Here is a 14649-nt window from a genome sequence, read left to right on the forward strand (position 1 = left end):
CAGCTGAATTTACACGGAAATTATGTGACCCCTCCTGTCAGCAGAGACAGGAAGAAAGCCGATTTCAACACTTGCGGTCAAAGCGGGGTGATCACTCCTCAGCCTTTTATCAAAGAGGATATTTGTGAACGAACAAACACACCTTGCACTCGTGATAGCAGAGCGATGCTGCAGAGTGACAATTCTTTGCCGGGTGCAGACACCAGCTTGCAGAGAGCATATCAAGACAACAACAATGTAGTCTGAGAGAGCAGTGATCTGTATGTGTACGAGTGAGTGCACATGAAGACAACCTTTGTCTTGCACATGTTTCTTTTTGGGGAGTCATCTATGGGTTTGTTGTTTAGTTCTTAGCAAAAGTTATCTTACTTGCCCTTCTCTGGACCGGAGCAGGGTCGACTCACATTTGCAAAAATCTATATTCAAATAATTAAATCGATATCATAAGTGCGCAACGACTAGCTGACAAATGGCTTGAGCTAACGACTACTTGTCACCAAGGAAAATCTTTAGTGGGAGGCAGCCGTCATGACTGAGGAAGATCATAAAGGAAATGTAGGCTAAATGTAAGTGAAAGTATTCTATTGTGAACAAATCCCATTAACAGACCAAAACCAAAAACGTTTTTGTCTCCGTGCTTCTCTCCTCAGCCTGTGCTTTGTCACTTTCAGCAGACATTAATCGAACAGGAGTAAATAGGGCATTTTACGGACTATTTTCAGCTGCTGATTAATGCACATTGGGCACACTGGTGAGTATTAATGGCAGGGGGACGGTGCATGTGAGATGAATTCAACATAAGATACAGTGCCCATGTTCATGGAAGCAGGGGAACGTGCCAGACAATGGTGTGGCTCACTGGACGGTTTTTAATAGTTTTTGGACGACAATGGGGGTCTTCGGCACAAGCACAATAAATTTATTGTTGGTTTAGGTGTTTTCATGGGTTATGTTGACTATAAGAAAAAAACAGAAGCCTTATTCTTGCATTTGAATTATGATGGAAGACACCTGAAATGCAAGAGTAAATCAGGTCTCCAGTAATCCTGCATGCAATAATGCTGTAATACTGCAATCTAGGCATTAGTGAAGTGACAGCAGTTGTTATTCTGGTCACAGACAGTGAGAAATTTGACAAGGATGCAGAAATTATGTTTTCTTACTCTGGACAGATCTCCGACCTCCAGGTAGAAACAGATGATGAAAACGTTCCAGGTCATCCATATGACCAGCCAGGCTGCATACTGCACAGAGAGGCGGGGGGAGGGAGAGGAAAGTGAGAGGCAGTTTTCCAGATATGGGAGAAGATCAGTTGTTAAACATCATACTTAACCTTTTTCAGCTGAAGAGGTCACTATGATACAATTTTCATGGACGGCAGTGCTATGAAGCCTACAAATTACTGACCAAAGCAAACCATCTTCAGTCCTTGTTATTTAATGTGGAAAGAGCTGAATATAGGCTGATGCTAAAAGCGTGAGCAGAGGAAAAAGTAAAATGTTTGTTTTAAATGGGTGTGTGAGAGTGTAAAACCCACCCCCGTGACATATCTCGGCCTGAACTGAATGGTGCCAAACAGGCCAAGGATGACGATGATGATGTGGAGGAAGTTGGTCAGGATGGGAGCCCACTGGTAGCCCAGGAAGTCTATCACCTGACGCTCCAACACGCTGACCTGAGAGGAGGAGGAGGAGGAGGAGGAGGAGTAGGAGGAGGAGGAGGAGGAAGAGAGGAGATTAAGGGTGAGAAACAGCAAATCAACAACAGCACGTCATGTTTTCTACAAAGCATCTGACAGCTGTGGGCTGTGCAGAGGTGAATGTAGTAAAGAGCGAAGCATCAGTGTGATCCTTTTAACTTTAGCAGCAACAGTTAATCCACCTCTTTAAGCTGGTAAGAGCCTTAACCACTTGAACCCAAAATTCAATTAAAAAAAATCCAGCATGTAATGAAACTGTGTGAAACATTCAAATCTACGATGTGGAGCTGAAGAGATCAGTCGACTGACGGACAATTAATGAGTAACTATTTTGGTAGTTGTTTCAGTCACTTTTCAAACGTTAGCTGGTGGTTTCTTTGGGTTCATGGTCGCTAACGGAGGACAAAAGGAGCTATTTAAAGACGTCGCCTTGGGCTCTGGGAAATTGACTGACATTTATTGTAATTTTCTGACATTTTTCAGACAAAACGACCTGTCAATCAATGCAGAAAAGAATCAGCAGATTACTCAATGATGAAGACCGTCTTTGATTGCAGCCCTGCTATGAAGACAATTTGTAAGAGTCAATGGTTCCACTATTAATCAAATCACTGTTTTAGTTGATTAGTCGATTAATCGGCCTTCAGTGTCATGGCCAACGAAAAATGTGTTTATTTTCTGTTTTGTTATGGAAAATCAGTCATTGCTCATTGGAAACGTATAGTCAAATAACACACAGTGCCACAGCAGAGAGAGCTTTGCTCTGTGGTAAGCCCTTTATTTCTACAGATCACTCTGCATTCATCTGCAGATCAGCAATGACAATATCTTTTCTACATCGACTGAGTCATTCTGGGGAACGTCTCCATCTGCACAATGCGACTACATGTGATGTTAGCATGCCAGATTCACGCCCCTTCGCTCAAATTCAGCCAATATCAACGATCTTTCTCCAGAATGACTCACCCCACCATCTTTAGGTGGACACAAAATCCCCAAAATCCAAATATCATATATTCAGCCTATTTGGGATTTTCAGAATGGTGATCCTGATTAGACGGTCGAGTCCGTTCCTTATTGATGGACTTGCTAAAAGGTCTGTGGGGTTAAAGACGATGCATTTACAATTAGCACTTTCATCATAATGAATAAACTGTAATCAGTTATCTCTGCATTACTGTTAGGCTGCCAGGGGTGTGTGTGTATGTGTGTGTGTGTGTGTGTGAGAGAGAGAGAGTACATTTATTATCATTCAGTCACTGGAGCATCACGCTGAGATAGTTAATGAAGTCAGCACAGCGTACGATATGGCACTGCTAAATATATTAACACACACACACACACACACACACACACACACACACGGAGAGAGAGAGAGAGAGAGAGAGGTGGGGAGGAAGATGAGGCAGGATATAAATGAGGATGTACATTAAGAAAGAAAGAAAGAAAGAAAGAAAGAAAGAAAGAAAGAAAGAAAGAAAGAAAGAAAGAAAGAAAGAAAGAAAGAAAGAAAGAAAGCATGATTAGCTTAATTTAGCCCAAAAATAGACTGATATTTACTGTTCTACACGAGTATTTAAACACCAACAGCTTACATATAAAATAAAGGGCTTTATCTTCCATTATTCTCACTCTCTTCACACAAACACACACACACACACACACACACACACACACACACACACACACACACACACACACACACACACACACACACACACACACACACACACTTCTGGATGGCTGAGTTTAGAGTGCCCTAATGTGAGACCATATGGCAACACTACAGCTTTTCACAGCCAAGCAGCAGGGACACACACTCACAGACACACACTGTGTTACACATACATACGTAACCCAGAGCCTCGTATAAACTGCACCTATCAGACGTTAGTTTGAACTATGAGAATGTTTACTGGATATGAGTGTCACATGAAGAAGAAGGTGTATGAGCGAGCGTGTAGTGCGCTGGCATATGTGCATCCACCCATGTGTGTGCGCGCGCGCGTGTGTTCCCATGTCAGGGCAGGTCTGCTGTGCTTGCATTTGACAGCACCTGCTGTTATTGGACACACTGGGCTCAGCTGGCACCACAATGAGTGAGTATGTGTCTGTGTAAGTGTGTGAGTGTGTGTGTGTGTGTGTGTGTGTGTGTGTGTGTGTGTGTGTGTGTGCGCGCGTGTGAGAGAGAGACACGGAGAGATTGTGCTTCTTTGTGTCCATGCCTTTATGTGTGGGACAGGCTCCATCTCTCTGTCTCTGTGTGTCTTTGTGTATCAGCTTCATTTTATTCTGTACAAGTGTGTCCACCCATTGACAATTATATACTGCTGCAATTGTGCCTCACTCACAAACACACACACACACACATACAGAGGCCATTATAAGAAGTCAGAGGCCTCCCAGCCCATTACTGGGGCCCTCGGGGGCCCCTCTTTCATCACCAATAATATAAACAGTCTTCACTCCAGCTGGGACACACACACAAAAACTCCCGATAAATCAGACACAAACACAAGTGGCACAGAGACAATGTGATCGAAGGGACAAAGAATGTCTTTCTACACTACAGGCGACAACCAGTTTGATTTCTCTGGGTAATTATGACGCACATCCTTACGGGTAAGTCAGCAATTTTTTTGCTTTTATTTTTATTGTTCAAACCTGAGTTAATACTGAAGCCCGTAAAGAGCAGAATAAAGACCAGACCATCTGTTCATCTGCACCGCGCTCGTCTTTTGATGTGAAATTCTCATTACATGGCTCAGCTGCAAAACAACTAACTTCAGCTGCCTCGGTGCATCATTCTTTGCAATTAAGTCACTGAGCTCTCCTGAAAAAAAAACAGGACAAAGCATGCATATAGCCCTCGCTGCCACACTCCCAGCATCCTTTGCCTGTGTCAAATGACAGAGGTGTGAAGTCTCTCGGCCTTTCAGCAACTGTGGCTCTGGAGGGGGGGCTTGTCTCTAGCAGCAGCTATGTTAGCAGATATGGCAGTTTTGTGATATGCGCAGCTGATGAAAGCTTCGGCGCAGTACAGGTGGAGCTTCAATCTGGCTAGCAGGGTCCTTTGGGATCTGCTGCGACAGGCTTTGATGCTGCCGACAGAGATGTTCATTTCGGTTGTGCAGCCTAAAGCACACGGGCAGGGGCACGCTCACATTCAGCTTGTTTATCTAGTCATACGCTGTACAGTACATCCACCTGTGGACACAGCACATTAGTCTTAATTGCAAGTATTGAGTGAGGAATTTTGTCCTCTCATAAAGCTGATTTGGCTCTGCAGTGGCTGCACATAACAATCTATAGAGCTAAATAAACACTCTCTAGTCTGCTGTGAATGTATTTCACGTGTTTATGACTGCATGCACTGCACAGTGTGTGTCTGTGTGTGTGTGTATATGCTTCACAAATCATCGAAAACAAGTTGATATGAAGCCTCTAATGGCAGCACAAAATCCTTCAGGGACCAAGAATGTTTATTCCACCTACTGTATTGTTAGCATACACTGATGCTCATGCTCTTGTTAGCACATGTCTCCCAAATGCAGCAGTTAGCTGAGAGGCCGCATCCATCACTGCCCTGCTCTCCATCCTCACTGTGAACAGCCTTCAACCACGTAATAAAAAAAAAAGTTTAGTTTTGTAGTGGCACAGGGGAAAAAAATCTGCACTTTGTTTAGAAAGAAATGGCAATGATCTGTTTTTGCTACGAGGTCTCGCAGGGGCCAGTCTCACATAGCCAGACCTGTCTGCACAGCGCTCAGATGTCAGCGGGGGAAGCGGGCTTTCTTCTGGATAAATAAAAGTTGGAAATGAAAAGCAAGGTTAAAATGCAAAGAGAGACAGAAATTGGTCATTTATGGAGGTGGATGAAGGACTTGTGTGTGTGTTCTGTGTTTCACCCGGCACACAGACATGTAGCTGAAGTGATTGAAAAAGACACTCAAACACTTGGGGAATAGATTGAGGGCGATGAAAGGGACGGCAGGAGGAGGCAGAGGAGAGAGCGGGACGAGAGAGTCACCAGTGAGTTTGCAAAAGATTTTTTTGTCCATTTGATAACGAATGATAGAATGATATCAAAGAATTATTATTGCTCCAGACAGGGAGATAGCTGCACCGTGTGACCATTATGAGACACTGCAGGGCGATGAAAGTGTCTTTTATCTTTCAGAGAAGAAGAGAAGACAGAGCAGAGGAGAGAGATTAAGATGGCGAGGGACGGAGAGACAGGCCGACAGATCTGATGAGAAGGCCCAAAGAGATGGAGAGGTGATTAAGATTTGACTCTTACTGAGGAAAGAGGAAGAAATGAGAGAGAGGCAGCGGACGGGAGAAATGAAAACGTCTCCTCGTGGGTCCCTCAGTTCCTCCGTCCTTACCTTCTTCCCTCTCCCTCTGCTAATCTTCTCTCATTTCCTCCCTACCTCTTTCTTCTTTCCTGTTCTCCTCATCAGCGCCTGCTCTTTTCCATCTCTTCTCCTCTCCTACATATTTAATATGCATTCATCTGTTAGCAGATCGGATGTGTCATAGAACAACAAATTACCTCATCTGCCTCCTCCCTCTTCTCCTTCCATTGCTCCATCTCTGTTTTTCCACCACTGCACTACCTTCTCCACCTTCCGCCTTCTCTTCATGCAGCATTTCCTCTTCCAGCTCTCCTTCCTTCCCCTCCCTACATCCTGCCGGCCTGTTATCTCTCTCCCTCTCTCTCTCCCTCTCTCGCTCGCCTCCTCCCTCCCTCGGTCTCATCCTTCCCTCCCTCGTTCCCTCGGCGCTTTGGCTGAGAGTTTTCACTTGGTTCCGTGACCTTTAAAAAACTGCTGATCAAATTCTGCTGCTCATCCCATTATAGACGACAGAGAGGGAGGGAAAGGGGAGGGAGATGAGGTCAGACAGGGTGGGGTGAGCTGGGGAGCGAGAAGGAGCTGGAGAAGGAGGTGGTGGAGGAGGAGAGGTGAGCAGGAGGGGTGGAGCGGGGAGGAAAACAGGCAGAGGAAGTGAGAAAATGCCCAACAAACACTTCATGAGTCAGACAGGGAGCATCACGACTGAGTAGCAACAAATCAGAGACACATCGTGGTGAACACAAGCCCTTTTTTTCCTCTCCTTAGCTTTCGTTCTGAAGCCATCGTTTTTTTTTTCTGTCCCTGTATTCATCGTAAACTTTATTCTCCTAATAAAACTCTGAAGCAATCGTGGTTTACTGTTAACTTAATTAAGGCCGCCTGCCTGCGCAGTATCCCACTGTGTACAGCAAAAAGCAATCTCCTATCGATTCGGTTCACACAACGATCAATTCATCTCCATTGGAGGCTATTAGGGACCATTTGTGGCTACTTAGGGCTCGGAGAGAGAGGAAAGACGGCAGGGAAGATGGGGCGAGCGACGTGAGAGGGGGAAAGATAAAAGGGTGGAGAGGAAAGAAAAAGGAAGGAGTGGGAGCAAATATTGGAAGAGGAAAGAGAGACGGGAGATGGAAAGCGACATCGATGATCAGAGGTGAAAATCTCTCCATTAAATATCCAATTTCCCCTCTTAGGCCCACTCATTGTCATCACAACTATTCAGTCATATCTGTAATAGCCGTAATGTCCATAGTCACTCAGCTATAGATAGACTGCACGCAACTCCAACTAAGAGCTCCACTTAAATCAAAATTACAGGATGGACATAAGACTGATATACTTAAGGCTGTGGTAATAAACCGTATTAACTGCACTTTCGTGAGAACAGGCGGCGGTAACATACCTGTGACTCATACAGCACAACTTTCCCGAGAGTTGTGTTAAGCTCCTCCTGAGCCCTGAGGTGCACCATTCAGTTTTTTCTGATCCTATGTGCTTTCTAGGCCGGCGAAGGAGATTATCAAAATACTTTGGGAGACACAGCTTAATTTTTAGTTCTGTGCTCACATTTCATCATGTGTTTCTGCAGCTCTACATGCTGAGGTGAAAAAAACATACCAGGGATCAAATAACACTGCGATGTGATGTGGGAAATTGTTGCTATGGTGAGAGGATGATTTGCTCGGGTTAGCTTATACATTCTTACAGAGCTAAAAATAACACAGTAAATAACTGAACTGATTAGCTGAAGGAGTTAACGGATGCATGCAGGGTATCTGTCAGAAAGAACTGGTTCATGTGTCTTGCAAGATTTCGATGTTCCAGACAAACAGGAGAAATTCTGGTCGTAAGTGATTATGGGTCCCATTTCGCCATGTTTTAAGGTGGACATCAGAGGAGCAGCGGGGGAAAACAGCATGTGGAGCCAGAATATTTGCAGATCTAACGCACGAATTAATTTCACTGGAAGCCAGACGTCAACAGATTTTAGCCTTGTTCTCACCTGCTCAGATAGTACTGGTGAGTGTACTCATAAATCATATCAAACACATCAACAAGGTTCAGACTTTAGAAATCATTTTAAACTGGATCGCCCCTTATGGCACATGTGCACCCCTAATCCCCAAGATTACATAACGTGTAAGAATATGAGCACTTTGTGTTATCTGTTTCATGTCGCAGTAAAGGAAAACCATCAGTCATAATTAGAGTACACTGCATGAGTTGCCAACGTCTGATATTAAAAATATTGGCCCAACAAATCAGTCAAACCAAATGCTTGTCACAACTCATAGATCCCTGTCCAGATTACACGCATTTGATTAATCTGTTTTGCACTTTTATTGGCCTGTTGTAATGTCAGTTTTTAAATATCTGGCTGCCACGGCTGTCAACAGATGGAAACAGAGGATGGAGGCAGTGTTAGCCAGTTAGAAACACCCTGTAAGTACCCCAATGTGTCATGTGGAACAACCGAGATGGATCAAGATGGCAGCGTGTTAATGAAAGCTGTGCTGTGGAGGAGCACTCGTAGGCTGTCATTATGGTCACTCATCTCTGTACTACAGCTCTAGACAGGCTACTTAGAACTGTGATGAGCAACTGCTGGCCCACAGGCAAAATCCAGTTTCCCGCCTAATTTGCAATAATGAGGCCCAGCACCTGCACAAATTCTAACTGCAATTTAGGTCCCACTGACGTCCAACATGCTTAAATGGAGTGTCAATGGAAAGACAGAGGGATGGGCCTTATGTAAATCTTGTTTCTGCTACCTAACCAGAAATGCCACAGAGGAAATTACCTTTGTTCTGTTACTCTGTCTGCTTCTCTTCTTTTTGTCCCTCTGTCGATTTTATTCTCAGCCTAGAATGTCACAGCCGAAGCTGCAGTACGGTGCATTCAGGTTCCTGCTCCCTTGAAACAAGTATCAGAGCACCACGGCGTTTCAGGCCAGCGGTCAAGATGAAGATGTTTCGAAGTAGACAACACGACTTCACCTATTAGCTCAATGGGCTGTGCTGTGATCGGACCATTGACTTAAAAGAGGTTTCATTTTATACTGAAACAACCTACTGTATGCTGATAATGTTTGCATCCTGAGTACTTTAGGGTACTTTGGATAAAAGCCATTAAATAGATGGAATTTCTTAGCTATTGCAGGTCCTACTGTGGTTTGTTGAACACCACCGGGGTTTTGAAGGTCATCAAGATTTTTGTATCTTTGTCCGATAATAGAGAAGGGTCAGACCTGTAATAGAATAATAACTCAACTAACATTTCCGCATACAGGAGGTCTTATTTTTGTGACACAGCCATTTATACCAATAACACACCATTCTGCCAATGTTTCCTCTGTAACAGCCTCTTCCCTCTGTCCCTGTCTCCCATCAGAAGCACCATGGATCCGTTTCACATGATTCTCCTTGTGAATTAACTCGAGTGATTAATATTCCTATGAAACATTTCTTTATGTAAACGTGGCATTTAAATGTCAGAAACACCGGCTAATCAGTTTGGTATTTCAACAGATCTTCCCTCTCTGTCTGCGACTGTCCACCCCTCTGTCTCCATCTATTTCTGCATTGTTCTTTTGTTTTCTGTCAGCTGGATGCTGCCTGGCAACAATGACAAAAAAGTCTGGCTAGAAATCTGTTTCTGTAACTGTAAATTCTGGAAGTGCCATGTGTAATTGCGCTTTAACTATATAATGAAATTTGTCTTTTTCAGGCCTCTGGTTGGGTGTTTTCCATGGCAGCTGCTGATGGACATTTAAAGCTAGTGTTGCTAAGAGAGGCATTGTTAGCTTCTGTGGTGCACTGCAACAGTGATTAATGGAGGTCCCCCTCGCGAGCAAGCTAGGCTAGCTACTCTTCACTCAGAAAGTTGAGGCTAGTGAGCTTAGCTTGCTAAACGTGTCCACTAACTTCTTCCTGATGTCTTGTTACTTTTTGCTCATGTTAGGGCTAGCTAGCATAAGCCTGCTGAAATCCAAGGTTGGGCTAAAGCAACGACTCCAGCTAAATGGGTCTGCATTGTTCCACTTGCAGGATTAGTTGGTTACCTAATGTTGCTAATGAGCTAACTGCTAACATGCTTGGCAGATGGGGTTAGCACTAGTCAATAAGTAGTTCTCTGAACTTTTTTTCCCTATATTCTCTCGACAGGGCTGTTTCCTCCACCATGACAATTTGTTCTCATGATTGTAGACCATTTCATTCAATAAAGAGCTCCTGAAGCACTGCACTGTCAGTTAGCAAGCTAGTTAGCTCATTACAATTGGAAAGATTGTCAAACTGATTTGACAAAAAAAAATGGCTGTCTTACATGCTGGTGCTAAGAGGCCTGTGTGGCTGTCGGAAGTAAAGTGATATATTAAACCATTTTTAGTGCCTATCAAGACAGATATCATAGCAAAAATTGGCACCCCCTGGTGAACATTATTGTACGAGTCGCTATCCTGTCAGAAATTAGATGGAAATGTCCCCAATTCGGTGCTTACAGTGTTAATGAATGAAGCACACAAGTCCAAATGTGCACTTATTAGCAAAAATATCATGACTGGAATTTCATTTTCACTCGACTTTCAGATGGTAAGCTGTTTTCATCCAATCAAATCAGTCAGAGCTTGTCAAATCAGATCCGAGCACGACCTCAAACTGTGAGGCACGATTGATGGCGTGTCTCCGTCCCAAAATACAGACAGAGGGAAGGTTATTTATAGCAGTGGCAGTTGAATGGTGCATGCACGACAACACACCCGCGTGCATTCAAACACACACAGTTAAGCACACACACAAAACAAAAGCCAGACATACATGGATACATAGATCCACACACACACACAGGGCTGGAGGACATCCTCTCTCTCTGCAGACTATCAATCAGACATCATTAGACTGCTCCACACAAGAACATGTGCGCGTGTTTGAGTGTGTATGTCGGCCCTGGGCTGATGCTGAGCCCAATGTGTCATTATTAATAATTGCAGGTTGCAGCAGAAGCTCTTTACAGGTATTTACCATGATTGACCAACTGATTATGATGACTATAATACAAATCATCCAAAAAAAAACCCCACCTGATGTTCCCTTCGCTGTCTTTTCTTGCCTTCCTTCTTTCTCTTCTTCTAATCTTGTCTCTCTCGGCTCGTCGCCCTCCCTCAGACGCTCTATCTCTGCCTTATTAATCAAGCCATGTAGTGGCAAATTTCACATCTTTGATGGAAAGCTTGTCCATCTGTTTGTCTCCCCGCTGCTGCCTTTGAAAACCGTCTCTTCCTCTATCTGTCAGATTGCCTTTTTCCCGTCTGATCCGGACAGACCAAAAGACACGCTGACATTATCAGAGGAAAGCAGAAAGAGTGAAATGCTTGGATTTGTCTCGATATGTTTTATCTCCTGTGCCGCTTTGATCTAAACTGGACCGATTTTGACAAAAGCCCATAAGAGAGGAGAAGACAACAGAAGCTGGACAAAACTCAGTCAGACTAGATAAGTCGTTCAAACAGAGGAGTGGCAGTCCTTCACATTTCAAATTATACTTCTGCTACATTAGTCAGAACTCCATGATGGATTTTGGAGCAGCTGGGGGTAAAACCTTGTTATGCCCCATGGTGGTACATTCAAGAATTTGAGCCGTATGGCTGCCGTGATTTGAAATAGATGTCAGGAGTTTCAATTTGCACAAACGTTTTTGTTCTTTTGCTTTTCCATTCCTGGCTCCTTAATGGCCTGGACTTCCTCTGCTTATTGCCTTTCCCCTCCTTTTTTATCTTCCAACACTCCCAGTGGCTCTCCCTCTCTCTTTTCTTGCTCTTTTTTCTTTCTTTTATCAAAAGCCTTCCTCCTCTGTGCTGCTTTTTGCTTGTCAGTTTTTCTTTACCCATCCTTGTCTCTCCTTCCTTTTTGTCTTTCCTTTCTCAATTATTTCCTTCTCTTCTTCCTTCTCTCTCTTTCCTTTTTGCCTACGCTTCCATTATCTCTCCTTCCTCCTTTCTCCTGCTCTCCCCACGCTTCTGTTATCCCCTCCCTCTCTTAATCGGTTTGTGTGTTACTATTCACCTCACACACACACACACACACACACACACACACACACACACACACACACACACACACACACACACACACACACACAGTTCCGTCCCTCCTCAGTTTGTAAATGAATTATCAGCCCACCAGTGGTTTTCCGTTCGTACACTCTTATATCTTAATGGCCAATCTATACAGGCAATGCTTTTATGAGGATAAAATGTGTGCCTGTGTGTGTGTGTGTGTGTGTGTGTGTGTGTGTGTGTGTGTGTGTGCGTGTGTGTGTGCGTGTTGTGTGTGAGAGTGCTGGTACCTATGTGTGTGCTGGTTAGAATGAGGGGGGTTCAACTGCTGCATGATAAATAGGATGTATTAGGAAGCACCTCTATTGTACCCAGGGGCTCTCGTGTGTGTGTGTCTGTGAACTGTGTGTGTTCATGTCCACATGTTTAATGCGTGCGGTCCTTTGTACAAGCCTGGATTTTGTCTGCGCTTTTTTATGTGTGCATGAACACTGTAATGGTAGAGCATGCGGTGTGTGTTTAGTGTGTTTACTACATTAAATGTGTGGTTGTGCGTGTGTGTGTGTGTGTGTGTGTGTGTAAGAAGTAGCGGGATATGTAGAGTGGAAATGACACCAGACAAACCCACAGATGGACGCCCAGCGGGCTAAGAAACATTAAGGCTACACAAGCACATTAACACACTCTCTCTCTCTCTCACACACACACACACACACACACACACACACACACACACACACACACACACACACACACACACACACACACAGAATGGTAAGTAGATGTCTGCCTCTCTCTCTCTGAATAACCTCACAGGAGCCGAATGAAATCAACCACATCATTGGTGGTTGTGGTGTGTGCATGTGTGTTTATATAGATGTGTACAAGAGAGGAATACAAGTGAGTGTGTGTTGCATCGTTTTGGGTAAAAAGGAGGAATTTGAGTCCATAAATAATATAAAAGCTGAAAGAGTGTGATTCACGCGCTACGTTACGGAAGCTGAGAACTGACAGCAGCGTGAAAACGGCCAGGTAGACCTTCTAAACACGAGCTGTTCCCCAGAAATGTTTCAGCTCCTTCACTGAGTCATGAAACAATAGCGTCAGCGTGGTTTATTGTGTTCGGGTCGCGGGCCAAGACTGAATTAACTTTGTGTCTGAATGGGAGACATGAAAAGAACCTGTGGTGTCCCAGCTGACAATGAACTGCCGGCCAACTTTGTCACCTTATTTAAATGAGCTTCATTGAGCTCACAGCGCTCATAGCATCAATGGGCGCCGGACGCTTTATTCGCCCCCCGCTCGCTGTTATGAAGCGGAAAATGTGGCCGCATTTCCATGATATTACTCCGGGCGCTATCACTGAGGCCGCAGTGCTGATGGCCCATTCAGCGTCAGTGGAGCACATCCAGCCAGCACTTGCTCCTGGTGCATGTGGACATGAAGGCTCGTCTGTGTGTTTACTGTACAAAAACGCCCACAAGCAGATTACGCTTGAGCCACTTCTGACGCTGGGAATCTGGAAGCCTCTGCAGCTTTCCACCAGCGGGCTACCTGCTACTACAGGCTAACCAGACAGCCTTTTCTAAGACAGGCTAGCCTGGTCTCTGCTTCCTGGCACACTTGACCTGCTTTCCAAACTGGGTTATGTCTGCCGAATCCTTAATTTACCTGTGATTTGTTTAGCACATCGTTGCTGGCATGGCTTCATAGAAACTGAGTCATTTATAGGATAAAATAGGGCTGCAGGTGCTTACAGAGGAGAAGAAGAAGAAATCAGAGCACGAATAAATAAACAGGAACTTTCAGCCTTAAACTGATATTCAGGCTGTAAGCAAGTGTTTTCATAACTGATTAATCTGTCGGTTAATTGTTTGATTAACTGAAAAGCTTTTTGAAATGTTGAATAAAATGCCGCAAAATAGTGAAACATCACAGCTTCCAGATGACATTTTTACATAATAAATGACTTTTGGTTGACAATTACTTTTCTGTTAAGTGACTAATTAATTGAATCCTGCTCTTTTTTATATCAAACCCTCTGAATAAGTTGCTGTGTGGGACTGCATGTTTGTGCGCATGATGGCAGATTCTGTCTGTGTGGTCCTCTACATGCTCCTCTGTGATGTGATTTATCAGCCACTTCAATCCATCAATCGTGTGTGTGTGTGTGTGTGTGTGTGTGTGTGTGTGTGTGTGTGTGTGTGTGTGTGTGTGTGTGTGTGTGCTTGTGTGTTTCAGCGTCTGAGACCCTCTTCCCCTGAAGCCAACTAGCCACTAACAGTCACACTACTTAAAGATATTAGTCCTTCGGCCCCCGCGACAAAAATCCCAGCTTCGGCGTTGGCTGCCTGCAATAAACCAAAGCTCTCACAAAGTCTCTGCTGATTCTCTCTCAATGCAGACAGAGAGAAAGAGTGAAAGGACGAGTGTGCGTCTGCATGCCTGTTTTTCATTAAACTAATGACAACAGAGTCAATAGAGGCGATTCTGGATGAGAACTGCAGGAACGTTGTGGTAAACTTCCCTGATTTAAAATC

At 44.2% G+C, this 14649-nt stretch overlaps 1 protein-coding gene across 1 annotated transcript in view; it reads right to left on the reverse strand.

Annotated features, from left to right (window-relative positions):
- Window positions 1-14649, reverse strand: part of nkain2 (sodium/potassium transporting ATPase interacting 2) — an 83344-nt gene that overhangs the window by 40445 nt on the left and 28250 nt on the right. The window contains exons 2-3 of the mRNA XM_070986892.1: window positions 1538-1675; window positions 1164-1244 (exon numbers count right to left, since the gene is read on the reverse strand). Of these exons, the coding sequence (XP_070842993.1) occupies window positions 1164-1244; window positions 1538-1675 (219 nt within the window). The remainder of the gene's footprint in view (window positions 1-1163; window positions 1245-1537; window positions 1676-14649) is intronic.

The sequence above is a fragment of the Chaetodon trifascialis genome, chromosome 19 (assembly GCF_039877785.1).
Source record: "Chaetodon trifascialis isolate fChaTrf1 chromosome 19, fChaTrf1.hap1, whole genome shotgun sequence".
Classification (NCBI taxonomy): Eukaryota; Metazoa; Chordata; class Actinopteri; order Chaetodontiformes; family Chaetodontidae; genus Chaetodon; species Chaetodon trifascialis.